Source organism: Polyodon spathula, chromosome 8 (assembly GCF_017654505.1).
Source record: "Polyodon spathula isolate WHYD16114869_AA chromosome 8, ASM1765450v1, whole genome shotgun sequence".
Classification (NCBI taxonomy): Eukaryota; Metazoa; Chordata; class Actinopteri; order Acipenseriformes; family Polyodontidae; genus Polyodon; species Polyodon spathula.
In genome coordinates, this window is record NC_054541.1 from 23,830,624 (window position 1) to 23,853,600 (window position 22,977).

At 37.9% G+C, this 22,977-nt stretch overlaps 1 protein-coding gene across 2 annotated transcripts in view; it reads left to right on the forward strand.

The window, feature by feature from the left end:
- The window catches only part of LOC121319626 (carbohydrate sulfotransferase 11-like), a 63,336-nt gene that overhangs the window by 16,496 nt on the left and 23,863 nt on the right, over positions 1-22,977 (forward strand). For both annotated transcript variants that reach the window (XM_041257235.1, XM_041257236.1), the window contains exon 2: positions 16,904-16,989. In XM_041257235.1, coding sequence (XP_041113169.1) covers positions 16,904-16,989 — 86 coding nt within the window. The remainder of the gene's footprint in view (positions 1-16,903; positions 16,990-22,977) is intronic.

Consider the following 22,977-nt stretch of genomic DNA (forward strand, 5'->3'; position numbering starts at 1 on the left):
TATGTTTGTATTCTATGTGACACATCCCAACATTACCAAGCTCATACATAGTTCTGATGATTATGAGCCATATATAAAAACAAACAAAAAAATCTGTCAAGTTCTGTTTTTAAAGAAAAGACTAAATAATAATAATAATAATAATAATAATAATAATAATAATAATAATAATAATAATAATAATGTTGCACTTTAAAATATTTTAAAAAGTTAATAAACAAAACGGATCAAAGAAGGAATTTGTAAAGAAACACAACTGAGATTGCAGTAAGTTGTATATATAAATGTATAACAATAAAATAATTGTGTTGAAAATATCAGTTCAACTATTCTACTATTGTCCAGCTGTCTGCTGACCGAGCTTCAAATTAGACTACTACTACTACTGGTACCATGAAAAAAAAATACTACGACTACAACTGTACAATTACTACTAGTATATGATCACAATAAACCTGTTGGATCTATAGGGATGTTCAATAACTCTGATCTATAGATTTTACGAGTCCAACCTTTATTTTACAATGGAGTTGCCGGAGGTCAGGGTGGTAACCAAACAAGACCTGTTTTGTAATGGGACAGCCCATCTCCAGTATGTCCAATAGGAATTCACAGGCGGGGTCATGTATTTATTTCCAGTCTTTTGGATCGTTTCCAAGTGGTGTGGATTGACATTCAGCGACTTTGCTCGCATCGCCCTGTCCAGTGGATGCAGCTTAAGAGCCATTATACAGTACTGTAGACTCTTTAGCATTGGTGTGTGTGGTTAGAAAGCTTTAGTTTTAAATGGTAACATGCTTGTTGGTGACTGACAGACAAAATAGTCAATGATGCATCTTATTTACTCTTGCAGTGTTACGGGGTGTTAGTTGACCCTTACCGTACAATGAAGCAGTAATAAAAGCTTCTGAATCCCTCATTTGCAGTATTGTGACCTTGCCCGTTTAGAATTGTAAATCAGGAGGCTTGGAGAGGCTCAGTGTTTTCTTCCACTATCACAAGGCAAATCTATGATTTTCTCCCCCTAGGTTGTTAAGAAGGCAACCAGGCTGCTATCATAAAGTACAAGCAAAGAACGGTGATAGATTAAGTGCATTGGTCAAATTCTGTCCAGCACAGAGACGTAACCTGTGTTGTGGACTGGTTATCTTCCAAGTGATCTGCTGAAGAAAACAAATTAACATTCAGCATCTCTCACTGGGTACATTTCAGTTTGGACTTCACTTACATAGCTTTGGATACAGTTTTGAAAAAAAAAAAATCAAATATGATTGTAGCTTAAAAGCCGATGGTTTTAATGCCATAATCCTTGATAACATTTCTGTCAAGATGGTATTGAGTCAGATTTTAAAACAAATGTTCATGCAGAGGGCTGTACATCCAAAATCTCTCCAAAAATTATAGGATTACAGGACTGGAAACCAGAGCTACCTGTAGTTGAAGTCTAAAGTAACCTGGCATGCAAACATACCAGAATCCCTGTCTTTATCTATTTCCTTCCATAAGGCTTAATGACACACTAGGTAGTGAGAGCTGACTACATGGAAACAGTATAACCTTGTGCAAAACTCCATCTCTTCCACTGCTATCATACTGTAACCAGAGCATATCACCACACCTCTGTGTCCCAGACTCGCTGTGCAATAAATCTGTACAGTTTGTAAGTGTCCAGCAAAGACATAACCTTTGAATATCAAAGGGTTTAGGTTTTGAAGATTCCTACAAAGGATGAGAAATGGGTTGTTGTGGATCAGTGAAGTATAACGACAGTTACAATGGAAAAATGGGAAACCTTTGCTTTCAAGTCATAGCCCTGTGATAAAGCAATGTGTCTCCCTCCCTTTCTCGGCTGCCATTATTCTTTGCAGGTGCTGCCTATTTTCTCTTCAGCAGGAGCTATGGAAGCAAGCAGATGTATTTACACAAAACAGGAGTTTACAGAGGCTTGTACAACATTTGTATATTTTTGTTCCGTTGCACCAAAATGACCATTTTAAGATCTTCAGTGCTGTTTACATAAAAGCCTCCAGTAATAAGGTGACACTGTTGTTCCTATTGTGAAGACTGCCTCGAGAAAGTGGGAATGAATGTTCTTAATGGTCATCATGACCGTATTAATATTTTAGACAACAAAGCCTAGATGTTTTATAAGATGTCTGTGTGATGTGGATGAATGTTCCTATCGCCAAATGTAGGTCACAGGGTCTAATTGCAACTTGACCACTGGAGGAAGTTTGAAATACACCCCCTGAAGTGATTAGGTAGCAGGGAGCAGCAGCAATTTCTCATCATTAATGTTGTATTTCTCATCTTCATATGACAAATTAAAGTATGAAAAACAAGCTAAGAACTAAACAAAACAATAAATCAGTTCTTTGCCCTTCTTATTTTTGGGAAAGGAGACAAAAGTGGGGGCCCACCTGTTTGGTTGCATTAGGCACTGCGGGCCACTATTAGCACTTAAGAAAAATGACACATTTTAAAAAACACTCTGGAACCTGCAACACTGTAAATAAACTTAATCAATTATTATTATTTTTTTTTTTATTTGAATCATTTTTTCTTCATTAGTAAATTCTTGTTGCCTTTATATATATATGTATATATGTGTGTATATATATAAACACACACACACACACACACACACACATACACACTCACACACAGACATAGAATGACATTGCTCCCCCGATTTAGTCCCACCTACATATATTTCTTTTCAGTACCTTCTTTTCTATAGAAAAGAGGAGAATAATGCAGCCTATTAGTTTTACGAGCTATTATCACCCAACTTAGTGATCTAGTGGCTGGATTTGGAGGCAGGTCACTGAATGTAATCAGCACCGGGCTTTTAGGCTTTTAGACTGCTGCCCACCACAGCACCGCCTTGTCCCTATGTGGCTTTTTTCTGGAAGGCAGCAAGCCTCATGCCTCCGCTATTACAAAGGGCAGGGCACCATAAGGAATTGGTGGTTTTTGCAAAACCTTCTTCTAGTGAAAGTACATAGCAATGTTTAGTAGGCTAGTTCCCTGTCATCTAGCATGTGTTCTTCTACCAACTTCTGTGCTTGCTTACTAATTATAGCACACCCCTGCCTTCTATAATATAGGGCTTTAAGGTTCTGCCAAGGGATAAGGAGTAACCTGAGTCTATAACTGAAACATTGATGATCGTGCTTTGTGAACTTGTAGGGTACAACAAGAAGCAGCTGGGATCAAGTTGTCCTGCTTTTTGACAAAAAGCAAGCCTATTCTCTGCCAAGGTTATTTCTATTATCAATATTAATGTAAATGAAAAGCTACTGAACAGCGCTTCAGTTTCTCATAAATGTAAGCAGTACTGTAGGAATCCGGTCAAAAGTAAGCAAAATATCCTTTAGCCTTGCGAAGGAGTTTTTTAACCAGTGGCGAATGGCAAAGCTGCAGGATAGTTCGGATATATCATCTCCCCCTCAGGGGCAGTGTCAGAAAAATATTTTGTAGCAAGTGGACCTTGTTTTATGTATTGATATTCTCAGTGATAGACCCTGCAGTGGTGGTATGGGCCAACAGAAATTCTGTTCTCATATTTATTGTTACCAATTTACCCATGTAAACAATAAACCAATTTAAAGAATAAAATCAATGTTTCCATTATGCAACAGTTGCTGTACTATCAGTATCACCCCTTGTTTACTAGCAAAGCAATAAAAACCTCTTCTCTAACGTCTAGTCTGCATTAACTTGGTCTATTTGCGTATTTCTAACCGTATAATGTGGCCACAAATGCCCTGACAGAAGCTACTCTGTTAGAAATTCTATCAGAACCCAGTGATTTTTACAGACAATTCTTGCCAATTTCCAGCCCATTAGAAAACCGTTGAGTCGCACTTCCCACCTACAAAGCACAAGGCTGTCCAGGCTTTGTAATTCTCCTTCCTGGGGTCTAACAGTGACAGCCTGTTAGTTCAATTCACATCCTCACCTGTGGGATGGACTCCATAGAGCAGCTCTGCCTCAGCCCTTGTTGTAATTAGTTTTTGGCTAGTCTGCAAAGGGATGGATATTTAAAATCACGGCTCAGAGATCCATCTGGGCGATGTGTGTTATACAGCAGAGTAGCGATAGGAGAATTGATTTGAAGATTAGAATGGAAGTGTATAAAACACAGGATGACAGTGTGTGTGCTTGTGTACTCAGCAATATTGTTTGAGAGCTTAAAATACAAGGCTTCCATATTTTCCAAGGTCTAAGAAAACCTTGCAGTGAACTTATGAATGGAGTTGAACAGTGCTGAAGAGATAATTCCATTTGCATAGTTGAATGGAGTTTACTAAAAGGGTACCAACCAAATTTTTTTTTTTTTTTTTTTTAAACTCCTGAATACTCCAGTCATACAAGACTGAATTAAGATTGAAGTCATATCATCCATAGGAATGCACCCATGTTTCTCCACCTCCTTCTGAAATATGCAATATATCCAGATACCAGCCTTATCTTTAAACATAATTATGGTAAAAGATGGCACCAGAACAAATGTTCCACCAAAAGCTTGCTAAGAGAGGGGGCTGGGGATCTAAGAAGAGCAGGAAGTTGTTTTAATTGAAAGTTGGCAGAATACTGAAAATAGTCTCTGCTCCCGCAAGTCTTGGCAGGAGAGACAGAATTATGATAAGAAAGAAGTGGAGTTCCAAATTTTAATTACACTTGACTTGGAGGATGTCTTCCCTCAGTGATAGGACAACCCACTGATAAAAAAAACAAGCCCTGGGATGTGCTCCCTGCTCCTGTGCTATTCTAAACTATTAAAGAAGCCAACCAAAGTCTGCTTCATGAGTATCTAACAGCACATCATTCATAAAAACACAATTTACGTAACTCACAAGTTCAAGCTTTATCAAAAGAGCCTAGGTTTGCATGCAGGGATAAGGATAAATGACTTAACAAAAAATCTACGATAGTAAGTTTTCTGCGCTGGAAAATATAAGGGGAGTGGATAGTTAAACATCAATTGTGAATATTACGACATTTGTGTTGTCTGTGACAAATACAAATCCAACAACTTTTTTTTTTAATATAATCTCATTGAGTTCCAACAGAAAACGAATTCTATTTGTACTAGCAAAATAATTTGAATACAGAATGCTGGTCTGTAGATTGACAGCTTTAAAAGGCTGGTGACCTGAAATGAACATAAAAACATACTCACGACCCTAACTCTGAATGTGCTATTTTGTGTGAGTGCGTGTGTGTGTTGGTGATGGGGGGTTGTCTGTGCAGGGGTGGATGTATTGCTCAATGAAAGTTTAAAAAGAGGCAAACTCACAACCCTACCCCCACTCCCCTGCTTGAACTCCCTACCCCTTTATCCCATTTACCCCAGTCCATTCCTCTGTAATTACATTTGTAGACACCGTGGGGAATTGTGAATCATTTCATTTCCATATTTCCACTTATTTCCTGTCAGCTGGGTGCCGTTTGCAGTAAGGGGTGAGAGGAAAGCAGATTGGGCAGGCAGTGTAAAGTGTTTCACCATTTTTTATCACTGCAGGATATGAATTACTTGTATTGTAGCAGAACAAAGAAACAGCACACAATCTTATACTGTCGTTTATCGAGGAAGCAAGATTTACTGGCCTGGCAGTGTTACTTTCAGAGTGTATCGAGAATCAAATATAATTATATATATATATATATAATATCACACACACACACACACACACACACACACACACACACACACACACATATATATATATATATATATAATATATATATATATATATATATATATATATATTGTAAGTTCGTTGCCCCTTTAAAAATGACCCAGCACACAGAAATTGGAGGTGCAGGGGATAATTAATAGTAAAACAATTAAACAAAAACAATTAACTCCTGTTTTTAGGCAGGGAGGATATTACTCTATTACACCCTGCTGTGTTACATTATATACAGTTGTATAAAAGTTTATATATCCAAGTAGAAATTTAGAAATTTTAGGAAAAATCTTTTATGCATAATTTTGCTTTTGGGGATGAGGAAAAAAGTTATGTCTACAATTATTTATTAAAGCAACTTTTTTGCAAAAATCCAAAATGCTCATTCAAAAGTATTTATACCCTGATAAGGAAAATGAAATTCATAGCTAGTTGAGGCACCTTCAGCAATAATAACCTATTTTAATTGATTAGGATGTTTATCAATGAGCTTTTGGCATGATTTTGGACCATTCTTCAACACAAAATTGTTCCAGTTAATAAATCAGGAATTGAGGATATGAGGAATTCTCTTTGCACAGCCTTCTTCAACTCATACCAAAGATTGGGATCAATCAGATTTAAATCGGGGCTTTGACTGGACCATTATTCTTCTTTAACCTTTCTGAAGTAGATTTTGATCTGTGCTTTGAATTGTTGTTGTGTGGGAACATCCAGTTGCAATTTAAACCAATTGCCATTAGAGGAAAAACAGCCTCATAGAGGGATATTGCCACCTCCATGCTTGACAGTAGGTATGGTGTTCTTTTCTTTGTACGTCTCACCAGACTTTCTCCAAGCGTAACAACTATCAGCATGATTTTTGTTTCATCCCTCCACAAAACCTTTGACCAGAACTCATATCCATCATTCAAATGCTGCTTTGCAAACTTTAAGCGATACTTGCTCTTGGTGAAAGAACCTTCTTTCTCCCAGACCAAACTAATACAAGCAATAGTTGAAATGCTTGGAAATCTTTTTGCATCCTTCTCCATTTTTATGACAATAATTTATTTTAGGCCTAAGGTCTTCAGATAGCTTTTTACTTTTTCCCATATTGACTTATTGGTAATGACAGCAATTATCCTATGCCTAACCCTCTAAGAATGTTCACCTACAATCCAGCATTTCTTAGACTTTTCTAGAGTAAGGTTCTGCATTACACCGTGTAACAAATTATTATTATTTTTTTGTTCCTGGGTAGTAAGTGTTATTTCCTAATTGCTTATGCTTCAAAAGTAGAGAAAATGGCTATTATTCCCCACAAACTTTGCTTTTGTGACCAGGACAGTGATATTTCAAAATATCACTATTTCCAATGAGAAAACGGGCAAATGTCTGTCTTTTCGTTCACATAAAGTCAAAGTGAGTAGTTTTTCAAGATTTACGATTATACTGTATTTACAGTATAATCGTAAATCTCGAAAAACTGGATTCATATATTTGGATTCATATGTTGTTTTTTTCTGACTTTATCCGTTTTCCCATTGGAAATAGTGATATTTTGAAATATCACTGTCCTGGTCACAAAAGCAAAGTTTGTGGGGAATAATAGCCATTTTCTATACTTTTGAGGCATAAGCAATTAGGAAATAACACTTACTACCCAGGAACAAAAATTGTGTTACATAGTGTTATCATATTGAAATTTGTAGCTTCTTGTAGACATTACTATTATAGCATCAAAGGGTTTTGAATGAACATTTTTGGAGTTTTGCAAATTACTAGAGAGAGAGAGAGAGAGAGAGAGAGAGAGAGAGAGAGAGAGAGAGAGAGAGAGAGAGAGAGAGAGACTATGGTCTTTGAGCCAAACATTAATTTTTAATGGCTTAACAAAAAAGTATCATAGTCGCACTCTCATAGTCGGATTCAATACTTAGTGTAAATAAGTCCAGAAAACCGCAACCACATTCTGAGGGAAATGTATGCCAGTGCAAGAAGTTAAACTGGAGACCAGTATTTAGTCTCCAGTTTTTTAACACTGATACCCCAGTTGTCCAGTGCAGAGCTTTAAAAAATATTTGTCAAATTGCCCTCTCAGCTTTTTACCTGCACCCACTCAGAGCTTCTCAGCAAATTCTGAACACTAGATCCTACTGGTACCCCTGTGAACCAAAGGGAATGCATTTCCACTGGAAATGATGCCTAAACTAAGCAACAAAGCCCATCTCTTGCAACGCTATAACACAACTGCTTGAGAAGTACAGCGGTGCAGGGGGCTGACGTCAAGGGAAATAATATAACTAACTGGACATTGCTCTGAAAGTAAGCTACTGGACTCCAACACTGTAAAACAGAAAACCGCAAAGTTCAATTTTATCCTCACACTCAGGCCTAAATCCCCATTCACCCCCCACTGCAGCTACACCACTTTATATACTTTATCTTTAAAAAGTGAGTTCAGTAGATGAAGACACGTTACAGTCCTGTAAGTATACCCTTTACAGAGAGCTCCATAGAGAAGTGAAAAAAAAAAAAAAAAAAAAAAAAGCACAAGAAATGCTACATAATGACACTACATATCTGAGATATGTACCAGCTGGACAATTTGGTGTCCCTGTAGCGGTCTGCACCTATTTACTCGCAGTTTAACTTGTGTGGCTACACAATAATGCAGTTTTTTTTAATTGCAGGGACAGCAGACACCATACTCTTCCAGCCTATTCTGAAGATACCGCAGTTTATAGCTGGAAAACAATTTCCTTGCTCTCTGCTGAGAGAAAAGGCTGTGTGATATACAGAATATAGTGCTGACTGGCACATTTGCCAGTCAGCAACCCAGCTGCTTATTAGTATGAAATAAACGTAATTGAAACCAACTGCACTTGCTGATACAAAAATTGCTTATCATATTTTAGATAACTCTTTCCCTTGAGAAACTTAAGGGTGGTTTTAGCTTTTTACAGTAAGTGTAGCAATAACTATAATTTGGTTCCTCGTACTGTATACAGCAAATCCCTGATAAGCAGAACATTCTTTTTAGGAGTTCACATCTGTTATCAGAATTTGGAAACTTGTGGTTTGGACTATGCTCTAACCACCGTCCTCCCTTTTTTTCTGGAATTACTGTACTGTATTCTACATAATATTTTTAAGGGTACAGGGTTTATATTCAAACTTCTTGAAATACATAATTGGAAATGCCTTATTAACAATTTCACAGTAAGAATTGGATTCTCTAAAAAGATATTTTACAGTCATCTCCTGGTCCATGGAGGATTGGAGGATTTACTGCGTTGCATGTATTTTTTCCTCTTAATAATTATGGAACAGTCTGTTCTATTTAAATGCAGTAAACTTGCCACCAGGAAATTTCAAGATTAAGTACCGTTCACACTATGATCCCTGTACTGTCGGTATCTTCCTCTGCCACACTGCAGTATAAGATCTGTTCAGATTTGAGTAATAGTGCCCATCTTCTGTCCAGTAGCAGTTCTGTAACTGTGGGACTGGTCAGACAGACATGTGCAGAGCTATAAAACTGGTGCTGTGGTGTTAAATTCTAGCATTAGATACTGGTACCTGAATTTTTTCATTTTGAGCAACTAGAGCACAGTGACACATCAATTCTGGGTGTTTACTAGGGTAATGACTTCCCACAGATTTACTTAGTGTTTTGTGCATTATGGGGGGTTAGTCTGCTGTAAACTGTGAATCATGTTTTACATATTCATAAGTAACTTCTTCATAAATGTATTGGCGTTCTAACTGTGTTTTAAATACTTTCTTGTAGAAATAACACAAGGTGAAACAAAGCGCAAGGGGGGGAGGATATGTGATATTACTTGTTGTTGATGGACATTATGTTGACATTCATATTGTGTTTTTTAGTGCTCACTCATCCATAACACAGATGAGAGGGGAAAATAACCCATGCCTGCGATTTACTATGGGCTGACAATCTAGCCACTAGGCCAAGCTGCCTCCCAGTTTTAACTCTACAGGGGTTCCTGACTACTCATAACCAATAGTCCACACTGCTTTCAACTTACTGTAGTTCTTACCACTAGAATAGTACTGTCTCTATGTCTTCTGTACCAGCAGCAATGTATAGTACACGTCACTCACTACTGATACTTGAACAAGAAATGAAAAGGCAATATGTGCAGCTCAGCAAGTAACACAGAGGACAGGGACTCATTATAAATGACTATGTGCATGTTAAAGTAGGCTGCCCTGAACAAATATATTCATTTGTCACATTTATGCAGCTGAAAATATCAGCTTTTCAATCACTTTTAACTTTCAATTGGCAGCCTGTATGGATATTAAGGGTCATTGCAGAACAGTTCTTGACAGGTGTCTACTTAGGGTTTATGATGGCCCTCTAGAAGCCTGCTCTGGGCATGTTTCACAAATTTTTACTGAAACTCCCTGCTCCCCGGAAGATCTGTGGTTGATATCAAGGGCAGCTGAATTGGGAATGAGATTGCAAAACCCATTCCTTCTCACACACACACACACACACACACACTCATGGAGAATAATGCATGAGGGGCCCATTGTTACGGATTTGTTGCTGTTTCTTTGTGCATTACAAGGCATTAGCAACGCATTCAACTTTACACAGCCATGCCATAAATAAAAGCTCTTGGTATCAACTGACTTCCCCACAAATCTTCATTAAAGGAATGTCCATTCCTGCTTTTTTGTATATTAAAAACAAAATTCAAGGAGACTGAAGAAAAACTTAAAAAGTAGTTGTAGCCCTGCTTTCCCTTCTGGATTCTAGCTTATTTTTGGTTCATTCTTATTGTGCATGGTACAGCTGCTCTTTACTGTGGTTCTTTTCATGATGCAGCAGTATGTCTGTCAGTACTATATCTGTTAGTAAATGCTTGGAGGCCAGGGGTTCAGACTTTGGTGCTGACTCACCAGGTGACCTTTTGTGAGTCACGTGACCTCCTGTCTGGGAACCCCACACATACCACTACTTCCAGGTTCTTGAGGTGCTGATTAATTCTATTGGAATGTTGAGAGATTTGAGTTCAGACAGGAGCCTTCAACCCAGCTACATTTTATTATTTCCTTTTGACATAATTGAAATTCTGATTGGGAACAATAATGTTGCTCCCCTCTTATTGAATACTGGAAAGTCAAGCCTCTAAAAAAAAATTCAGTCAGTTAATGAGCAAAACAGAACAACCCTTTTTCTGTTCTCTGCATATATATTATCAATAATAATGCCGTCATTGACCCATCATTAAGCAGTCTTATTTGTTTTTTTTTGTACCATTCTCTTTTTTTATACATTGTCTTCCATGTATTTATATATATAATCATAATACTGTGCGGCTATTTTGGTGACATGAGTGTGTGGGAGGCTACATAAAAATTTTGTAGAGAGGAGCTGGTGGATGGTTAGTGGATCAACTCAATGCTCCCAGATAATCCATCAGACAGATTCTTACAAATAGACTTTCTGATAACAGAGTATGAAGCAGCCTTGAGTGCAGATGTGGCTGTTAGAGAGCAAAGTGGAGCCTGCTGAGAGATACGGTAAACTGTAATCTAACAGGTCATCAGCTGATGCATGTGTGCTGTTATCAGTACCATCTTGATTTTCCAGGCCTTAGTGAAGCAATAAAACAAATCTGATGTTGCCCATCTGACAATAAAAATATTTAATGATAACCCTCATGTTCATGGTAGAGTGGTCATTATCATATGGTACAGATGCCCTCTAAAGTTAACATGACGTTAGAATCTTGAATCTTACCTGATACAGCGACATGAAGCGATGTGGAAACAAAACGTAACCTAAAAACACATTTTAAAAATGTCCTCATACACAAAAACATTAGTTGGGTTTGAGTGTAGATAAATTACCTTGTTGTTCTCACATGTCAATTATCAAGAAACCTCTGCACCCTAGACACTGTCCATGGGAAAGATCAGGGATTGCAAGCAGATTGATATCCATTCCTCTGTTAAGGGGGGTGTAAAATTCTATTGCTAGGTAATTGGTTTGAAAATGGATCTATTATAATATGACTGAAGACATAATCAAAGTGCTGAGTTTAAAAAATAAGTCTGTTATCACTTTTTGGCTCACAGCTATTATAATCTCATCTTCTTAAAGCAGCACTATTCTGAGTTTTCAGAAACTACAGTGTGTTTGACTGGACTACATCATATTTAGGACTTGCACTACTCAGTTTTAACTGATAATAACCAAAATTAACCCCGAAAAACAGTGACACGCTTAGGAAAATCGGTTTTATTTTTTTGTGCCAATAAAACACGGAAAATTATAATGTATTTTAAAAAAAAACACCACTCACATAGTCAACTATGGGGATTTCTGCATTAAACATTGTATGCAAATACAGAGTTATAATTTCTGAGAAAAGTTACACAGATATACATGGTTTACCCATGTGGGATCTGTTTCCAGTAGCTCAGTTTGCAATGGGACCTGGGTTTTCTTTCCTACATCCTACTAGGTGGACATCTACAATTCTATATAGCAAGTTCACTTTATATAATTATGTATGATAGATGTGTGTAATAATATATATCAGAAACCGAAATTTAGCGTATTTAAGTGGTGTTTATTTTTATCCAGAAAGTAACTGATTTTGATAAATAACAATAAAAATCGTAGAAATACCCCTGGACCAAAAAAAGACAATTCAAGCTGTAATCATATTCTACATATACATGTGATCGGGCACTAGTTGTAATAGACCCTCAACTTTCACAATACCTCCCTGATTTAATTAGTATATTTCATTATCTTGGTTTTATATTCTTTTCACAGGTACTGCATTTTCCACAGGCTGCTGCACAGGGAGTAGTACTGCATTCAGCTCATTACCTTCTATAAGTGCTAAATTTATTACTGTATGAAACACTTATTGGCTGCGGTATCTTCAGTCGCCAATGTCCTTCATTCACCCTTCCCAAATGGCTGATGTATCACTCTGTACTGGTGTGTGGAAAGGCACAGGACTTGAGGCACATTAGTTTGTGTCAATCTTTCACTTCAGTGCTACAGGGACTAAATACAGTATACCACCTCCTAGTCTTACTGACCCCCTCACTTGTAGTTAGGCAAATCTGAGAAGCACTGTCAGTGAACAGCATGAAAAGGGAATAATTATCTTGGAACTTTTCTCAGTAAGCTGTAGAATAGCCTCTTGCCCCCATAACTCCTGCAAATAGAGGAGACAACCCCATTGAGAGCTGAGTGCTGGTGAGCTGCTGTATGAAAGGCAAGCAGTGGGAGACCAAAGAGCAAGGGAGAAGGTAATTGTGTGAGCCGCTTAATAATAATCAGAGTGCTACAGCCTGTCTGTTCCACTGCTTCTCTGGTTTTTACAATCTGACAAAACTGAGTCCGCCAATGAAACTAATTTCCACTTACCTGGGCTCTGCAGGATAGGAGGCAATCAGGCTTCTGGGAAGTTCTGCTTCAATTACTTTTAGCTTTGGAAGCTAATTGTCAGAGATTACTTCTTAATGAAGAACAATGCAAGCCCATGTTGGCAGAAGACTGGCAATGCATGGCATTCTAATTAAGCTGATAACTATGCCATGCTCTTGAAGGCTTTTTTTCTTGTTTTCTTAATAAGGCATTGGTCTCAGGCAGGAGATATCCCACAGATTTCTGCTTTCAATTACTTTGGTACATTTTCCTGTCTGTTGGCTCCAATAGGTGCTCATTCTATAGGTACTGTACACTGCCTGACAGATTACCTGTTTATTCTACTTTCCCATTCCAACATTTAATTGAAAGTGGTTGCCTGTAGTCCATGTTCACTCTTCCAAATTGGAACACATGAGAAGATTTTAACAGACTATGGAGCTCATTTATGAAAGTGCACTAAACATTATGGTGTACCATAATTGCAATTAGTTTACACGTTCATGATTTCCGTATTCATTATTGCAATTTTTTTAATTATTGCACAAAATAGTGGGCATATTATGGCGCACACTGACTTTATTGTGCCATACTAATCGTAGTGTGCAACCTAAAATGAGCGATAATTAGTTTGGAAACCAGGCTTTAACCACTGATAGCCGCACTATTTAAACCTATTTTTCTGGGTTGAAATCTGTCTGACATCATGGAGGCATTACTTGCATATAGAACAGTGAAAATTCCCTGCAAATAATGTCTTCATCTAGACAATGTGGGGAAGCTATAAAAAAGGCCAACAATGGGGGTCCTGAGTGGCTCATCTGGTAAAGGCGCTCCGCGTGGAGTGCAGTATGTGCCCTATAGCCTGGACGTCACCTGTTTGAGTCCAGGCTATTCCACTGCCGACCATGGATGGGAGCTCCCAGGAGGGGTCCTGTAGTCTGGCCAGGCACCTGCAGTCTTGCCTGTAAGCTGCCCAGAGCTGCATTGTCCTCTGACGGTGTAGCTCTGAGGTGGCTGCATGGTGGGCCTGCAGTGTGAAAGAAGTGGTCGGCTGATGGCACACGCTTTAGAGGACAGCATGTGTTCGTCTTCAAAGAACAGGATCTTGGGGCATTCAGAACAGAAAATAGGGTGCACTTTTTTACACAGGGAATTGTGGGAGCCTGGAACCAACTCCCAAGTAATGTTATTGACCCTGTCACCCCAGGATCCTTCAAGAAGTTGATTGATGAGATTCTGGGATCAATAAGCTACTAACAGCCAAACAAGCAAAATGGGCAAAATGGCTTCCTCTCGTTTGTAACCTTTCTTATGTTCCTATGATTAGGACCAAGATAAATGGATTGAAATATTGAAAATCTGCTTCTATGAAGATGTAATCCATCAAATGGTTTGCTAATTTCTTAATTCCTGGCAGCTTTAATATTGTATTGCTGAATGTAGGAAAAAAATAATGCTGTTTGTTCGTATTAGTTCAGTAATGGCTTGGTTGATTAGGGGTGCCAATGTGGAACTCAGTAAACCTAAACACTAATTGTAAGTAATTTAAGCATCAATTTTTTCTATTTAATGAGCCGGTTAGTATTGATGACCACTTTTTAACACTTGTCTTTGTCCTTGTCTTTGTGTGATAGGCAGATTCTAAATACAATTCACAATTAAAAATATTGTGGACACAAATTTGTGTTATGGTATTTCTGCAGAGAATTATTATGCTTCATAGCCCATTAAGCAAACAAATTGTGCCTTTACCACTTCATTACCACACATCTTTTTGTTGTTGTTTTTGGATCAATGTTTTGCTGAAAGTGGAGGCTGCATTTATCTGTCCTTTGAAAACAGTGACAACTAAGGAATGGATGCAGGGCCTAAAATAACCTGCCTCAGACAGGCTCATGAATCAGCTGTGTTATGATTATTTCTGTTTTGATATAAACAAAAACAAAAAATCTGGGATGTTTTAAGCAGGAATCTGGGTTAAAATCTGTGATTCCTGCAATCCTTTATTTGCGAGTTTCTTTCATTAGTATCCTTGGCTTTGTCTCTAGACCTTGATTAAATGGAAGCATTGATTCTACCTCCTTTGTGGACCTTCCTTTCATACCTTGGCTACATTTTCTTTGTGAGCTTGTGTTTCAGTGATACCCTTAGTTTAATTGGTAACTCTTTGTTTGTAAAACCTTAGCTGAACATCTATCTTCATATAGGGTTACCTTGGACTTTGTTGTGGAACCTTGTTCAATAAGAACTCTGGATTCATGTTGTTTGTGGGCATCTAAAGTTCCAGTTTTGCAGTATGTGGAGTTGTGTGTGTGTATATAGCTATTCAAAACAAGCACAATAACAATTTTGTACTGTTCCATGATTATGATTAGGAGGCTGTGTGGTCTAGTGGTTAAAGAAGAGAGCTTGTAACCAGGAGGTCCCTGGTTCAAAACTTTCACATGTAGGGTGCTGACTTGGATTCATTTGCTCTCTGTCACAATTACACATACCACTTTGTAGTTTTTCATACATATGTAAAAATTGTAGGCGATGCAAAGCTTTTGGCCATAGCTGTAGAATCTTGGGACAAAATGGCTTAGACGTGTTACATTTTGAAATAGTTATCATGCATTAAAGCCTTGTTTACCTTTCCTGTTGCTGGTGCTAATGTAAGGCAGTGGTGAAAGAGCCAGTGTGTGTGTGTTCTCTGATGTGTCAATACAAAAGCACCTAAGATTAAAGGTTTGGTTTAATTGGTATATTTGACAAATTTGCAGCAGATTTTATTTACCTTTGTTAATTTTGGATCATTTTATATATTTTAATTTTCCAAAAATAATTGTACTTGGATACTGTTAAAACTTCTTGTTCTTGTCTACAAAAGTACTGTAAGTAAATTCAGACATTTTTACAGCATTTCTGTATCCTTGTGAATAACAGTTTCATAGATTTCAGTAAATTTATTTATTATCGAGAAAACTTATGTTAAATTTATTGAACTACAGCTTTTTTTCAAAATACTTTCACATTCATTTCACTTACTAAGACCATTATGTTCTGTTCTTCACATCCTATCCCCCAAATCTTCAAAATAATCTTTCATTTACAAAATCCTGTCTACTCTAAAGAAGACTATTTCTTTAGCATTGTTTGCATTTACCGTTACTGGCACTCTTTAGTGAGGTATAAGGCAAGCTATTGTACCGTGTCTCTAAGACACCCTTTGATTCAGACCTTGGCACTATAAATCCTAAACCATCTCAGTAATTACATAAATCAGTACATGAACAGTACACTAGGATCAAAGCTGATCCTTTTTTTTACAAGCAGTGTCCAGGAAAGGGAGATCTTTAGCCTCATCAGGTTTATAGAGAAAGGACCTAAATCTCACAAACTATAAGAAAGCCCACACTTTATTCAGGCTATTCGAGCAAGAGGGTTTCCATTGCTCAATTTAAAGAGGAATGGCACATTTAATGAGGTTGTAAATACTCAGGAAATAAAAATGTGAAAATATAGTCGTAAACGAGCTGACAGCAGAGGCCTCAGCACATTAAACCACACCAAACAACCATCCGCATTCAGGTGTGTTCAGGGCTCACAGGAGGGCTAATTATACTATGGGGGTGTAATATAAAACTGATGGTCTTCTGCTCTCATCGGGTTTTTAAATTGCAATTGAGCCAACAGTAAAATCAATCCAGTTTAAATTAGAAACCCATATCTGTTACGTTTGTGGGTTAATGACAGCCAATGACCTCTGTTAAGGATTACTTTAATTGTTTTTCCCCCCTTTTCCCTCTTTCAGTAATCCATAGGAATCCATTTGCACCTGACGTCTGTTGTAGGAAAGGCTCACGGAATGCTCTGCAGGAGCTGTACAATCCCACCCAGGTAGGTGTTTGATTCACATGTCATCCTGTGTTGATCTATGACTACAACAAAAAACCTAGAATTTGCCACCGAAAGTAAAAAGCCTACTGTAAAACAAACGTGTAAGCCTGTGTGATAGGGCAGAGGCCCTGTAGAGGCAAAATGTATGTTTTGTGACTGCCTTTGCACAGCCACATGTTAATTAAACGTTTAATTATATAATGGTTTAATTGTTTTATTAGATAACTGAAAAGTGTGGAATATGGCCACGTGGTGATTGATTTATTGATCGTCCAATCACCCTTGTCCACGTCCTATATGAAAGAAATTAAATGGTTATGTGTGGAGAGAGCAGCAGGTTGTGCTTTTTGTCCAGTGCTGCTGTAGCTGTAGCTGTAGCTGTAGCTGTAGCTGTAGCTTGGGTGCAGTTTTGTTTATTTGTGTTACAGTTTTGTTTCCTGCAGTGGGGTCTTCTTTGCCACTTTCGGGACCTTTAACACTGTCTTGTGTAAACTGTAGGACTCTCACAACAGATGAAATGAAAACAGTACAGTGTCTGTGTATTTATTTATTGAGCAAAACAAAATAAACAAAACAAAAGCCTCACTCCTACAAGGACGACTAATCCGTTTACCGATAACATAGCACACATTCTGCTTGTGCAAAAGCCTCTGCCATGTCACACCCTGGTTATTCCTGAAGTTCATTGTTGTCTTTGTACTATATGTGAGTGAATACTGTTTTTTTTTATTTCTTGTAACACTTTTTGGTCATGTAGTTCATAATTTTATAAGGTAGTTCATCTCTAGGCAAGCTTACAGAACGTAACTCCATTGTAAACAAGAATGGTTCTTAATGTAGTAATAATAACATTATTATTATTATTTATTATTTATTATTATTATTATTATTATTATTATTATTATTATTATTATTATTGTTATTATTATTATTATTCGGCTGATTATTTACAGCTATATCCCTGGTTATACATATTAGAAACCTTTTTCCTAAAGCCGCTATTGCTTTAATAATGAGCAGACAACTTTGTTGCATGGTGGCAAAATTAAGAGCATTAGAGTACCAGAGAATGGAGGGGGAGGAAAGTAATGTGGGAGTCTGGGTCACATGATGTCCTTACTCATACTTGTTCTGTCAGCTCTGGCGACGTTTTATGTTTTTAATGAGAAATATTTGCAGTTTTCGGATATGGCAGCAACTATTTTCAACTATAACTTTTTCAACTATGAAAAACTGAAAGATACTTTTACCCAAGTGTCGAAAGGTCTGACTTTATGTACAAAGACTTTATCACTGTTTTGCGACCAATGCTAGCCTCAGGAGAAATCCTTTCAATACCATGAATCTGACACTGATTTCTCCATTGCTTTATCAAACGCATTCCAAGTTGTAGGGTTTCAGTAGCCAGGCTAGATAATAGAATTGATAAGAATCTAGATTGTATTGCTGAAATGCCATCTCTTAAAACCTTTAGATGACAAACATGTAAGGTAATTTAGAGTATAGTGTGGATTCCCAGTGAGAGCTGGGATTGCGTGTCATTGACTTATGTACCCGTATTTTAACAGACTGTTTTTGCAGAACAGTGATACATTTTGAGTCATCAAGTATTATTCCTTTGTATCCCATTTACAGCAGGTCTAACCAGGGTGGTCATATACATTTGCTCCTTATCCATGTCAAATGTCTTTATTTAATTTATAACTGTACCTTAATTGATTTGATATTCTTTTTTAAAGCACATTTATTACGCATGAGCGTTTAACAAAAAAAAAAAGACCCTTTTAAAATGCATAAATACTTGTGATAAAATATACTGAAATTAATCAATTTATTAATATCCTATTATCTATTCATTGAAAATAGAAGTCCCTCTCTTATGTTTAATGGGACACCCCCCCCCTCCCCAACACACACACACGCACACGCACACACACACACACACACACACACACACACACACACACACACACACACACACACACACACATACCTTTTGATTCCAGGGGTCTTAACCAATACAGCAACAAACTTAAACCTACAATTACTGTGTTACATTAAGGTCCCAGATCTTTTCATTTCTCTATGCATGTTTGTAGTAATTTATATAGCAACTAGGGAGCTGTAGAGGAAACTGTGTTTAATTAACACTGCACTGCGTGGCTTTGCAAAGGGTCGCTTGAGAGGCTGGGTGAGATGAATAATTGCAGTGTACTTACACCCCTGTAGCTTTTTTATTAGAAATAAAAAATAGGCTCAGCTGTTTAAGTGTGTTCATTATTAGGGCCCTGCTTTCCTTCTGGGTTTAGCAAAACGAGTGGATAGAATCCAACTTGTTTAACGGAATGCTGCTCTAATCACATGGACTATGTTGTGATTGATATATGACTTATGATGTATTATAAGTTTTTGCTTTGCACTGTCATGTAAAATATGTGTGATGGATTCCTGGAATTGATGCAGGTGGCTGCTTAGTAGCTTAATTTATGCCTTATACCCACCAGCTTGATAATACCTAACTACTACCACTTTTTGCATGTACTGTCATCCTAAGCTCCTTCCACACTGGCACTCCTACCTGGGTCCGGACCTGGGTCCTGGCTTCCAGGGTCACAATCACATGTAGTGTGACACCACGTACCTGGGTTATTCCAAATCCCAGCAACCCACCTCAGGATGTGGGTCTGCACGCTTTGACCTGGACTGAGCGAGACAAAATGCTTGATGGCCGTCCGTGAGCCAACGCAATAACAAAAAGCCACGCTTGCGTGACGGTTTTACTTCTGCAAGGAACACTTCTGTTTATTCTATTTAGCCATATTTGTGTTGATTTGAGACACTGCATGAGCCAGATTGCAGCAGGGATGAAGAAACATTTGCTCTAATCAACATTTGGGCCGATGGTTCAATTGAGAGAAGCTTGGATGGAAGCGTCAGTAATAAGCTGCTTCCGGGGCATCGGTACATGCATTGTGTGCTTGCATCTGCCATTCAGGTTAACCCTGCTTTATCAAAAGCAGTGTGAAATCACATACCTGGCCCGCATGACACTGGGTCCTGACCTGGGTAGGTTCTGACCCGGGCAGATCATGTCAGCATGAAAGATGCTTTAGACTGGTGGTGTGTGCTATAGGCCTTGGCTTGACAACGCTGGCTACTACTATAAGTTCACAGCAGGGCTTCTAGCTGTTACCTTCTATACAGTATTGTATTATTGTAGGTACTGGTCATTCCACGCCAACTCAACCAGAGAAGCATTGCTCGAATGCATGAAAAATGAAACTTCAAAAATCCAAAATTCGCGGACACCAAAATGTTTTGCTTGATTCTTGTAGATCTCAAAATCCAAAAATTCGAATTTTAAAGGAGGTTAATGATCAGTGAGGGGACTTGAAACCAAAAGTGTTTAACAAAATTTGGAAGTGTGGTTCCTAAAGTTCTTACAGCAATACTAACATTTTAGGACCCGCATCCCCTAGAGGGTAAAGGGTTAAGCTCGAATAAAACTCATCACTTACCCCTCGTCTGGCAACTTGCCAAAAGTGAGTTTGGTGCTCCTGGTATTTTTTTCTCGAAAACCCTAATCATTACGAAGAAGTGCTACACAACATGACAATGAATTTTTATAGCAAATTCTGAGACGGTTGGGCAACAGCTCTGGTTGGGTTGGTATTTAATGGCCTGTACAGGCTCTGTGCTGTTGTATGTATAACCCAGATCAACTCTATTTTCCAACAGCTCAGCATGATGGTGCCCTGTGAGGTGTACAACCCCGGGGCAAGGCACTGAACACTCAATCACTGATTTTCTAAAATGTAATTAAAGGATCATACAATTGATTAAAGACAGATACAGATATGGTTCCTGAATATAATCGGAGTGCATCTACACATGGAAATAGACATTGAGAGGAAGAGCCTTACGATACTCAGCTTGTTTAAGGTAATCGGGTAGCACATGTTTGAAAAGCTGGTCATCAGGAAGGAGCTGTGATAAAGTTCTACATTTTTGGGGGAAAAAAGGGTATTAACAAGTTAATCTCATCGTAGGTTGGGCAGTAGTCTCTCTGACTGCTTGCTATAACTGCAGACTAACCTCGGATCCTATGTTAGTGCAGTGCATAGCACTCACCATGGGATCAGTAAAAAGTAATTTGTCATTCAATGAAGGCATTTTTTATTGAGCTTCTCTATGGGACAATGTAGCTCTTGGAAGGGTTCCAACATATTCATACATAGTTACAGCCCTACAAATTTAAATGCAGCTACCTTCTCTCCGTTACTCTTTCCTTTTCACCGCTCAGGAGTGATTCTCAGCTGAATCCCAGTCCACAACCAGTTCATTATTCCTACTCAACTTGGTATTTATGGCCTGTTTAATCACATAGCCTATTGTTCTACCCCACTGCTTAATAAGGGTTAATAAGGGCACCTACTGGAGGAACTGAGGTGGGAGGTGCTTCTGCTAGCTCACCTTGAGGCTGTCAATTTCAAGTAAAAAAAAGAGTAAAAAAAAAACTGTTGACAAAACTAGACAAACAACTTCAGAATTTAACAAATTAAGAGTCCTTCCTAGTTTGCAACTTCAATAGATTTCGCAGCACAAATGTCTCTGTAAGGTCTCTGTTTATTATTACATTTGATACACTTTGGCAATATATACGTGTATATTGGAGTAAGTACTCAAAATACCACCATTATATCATTTTGGCTCATTACACAATTCTGTTCATGGTACTGGATCCACTGCAGCAGTTTTTCATCCAAGTACCAAGTAACTACAATGTGTTACTCTGGTTACCATAATGGGAACAGTTGGAGAACATAGACTTAATGTTTTGATTGGAGATCCAGCTGCGTTTGTGGCTGACTAGATTGTCCATAAGTGGAGAGACTGTAGTTACTCTTTCATAATTGTTCCTAAATATAGGTTTTAAATATGGTTAATCCATGGCAAACACTTCTTTTAAGGAATGAATGCCTAATGATTCCTCATTTTAAACAGAGACTGGTCTTTAAAAGAAGAACAAAAAAAGGCATAATCTTCTGTGTTGATATGCTGGCAAATATAATTGAGTACTTTTGATGAAACACTCTTGCTTAAGCACATGCCTCGTTGTCTTTTTGGAAAAGCACTGCACCTATGCTAAAATGAAAAAAAAATTGCTGTTCTGAAAAGAGGAACCGCATGAGAGAATATAATGAGCAGTATTTCTCAACCCGTGTCCTGGGGACTCCTGTGTCTTCTGGGCTCTCAATTACTTAACTGGACCCTTAATTGAACTAATAATTAACTTCATTAGGCATTTTTAATTGTTTTCAGCTCTATAAAATGTTGTAAGTAACTTGAACACTGCAACTTTTTTAGGCGCTGAGAACAATTAAAAAGACCTAATTAAGAATTATTATTTCAATTAAGGGTTTAGTTAAATAATTGATAGCTCAGTTGAAATGAAAACCAGAAGACACAGGGGGTCCCCAGGACCAGGGTTGGGAACCACTGTTCTGGAGGATACAAAATATAATTTTATTTTTCTTTGTAACAGAATCCAGCCTTTTAATGTGAGTGATAAGCCAAATAACAGCTTGTGAATGGAATGGCTTTAGGAAGCAGGCAGCTTAATGAATGCCAGTTTGTGACTGCAGTGTCTGCATGTTAAGTGAGGGTTAGTTACGCACCAGGGGGTCTATTTTAATAATCTACATATACAGCAGTGGATCTAAGTAACACCACCCTTTAACTCTTACAAATCTCCCTAGTGTTTTACCCAAGAAGGGATTCATTGTCTCTCATGGAGGTTGTGATTGGGAGTTTTTGGGTAGTATTTAGACGCACCAGATTCCCGGAAGTCTGTCTTTTCGGATTTATTTTTTAATTCCCTGAATAGCAACAGATCATTTCTGTTCGATTGAAAAAATAATGCAGTTAACCTGCAAGAGTTTCGTATTTTAAAACAAGTCTTTTTCTTCTGCTCTGTGTAGAAGTTCC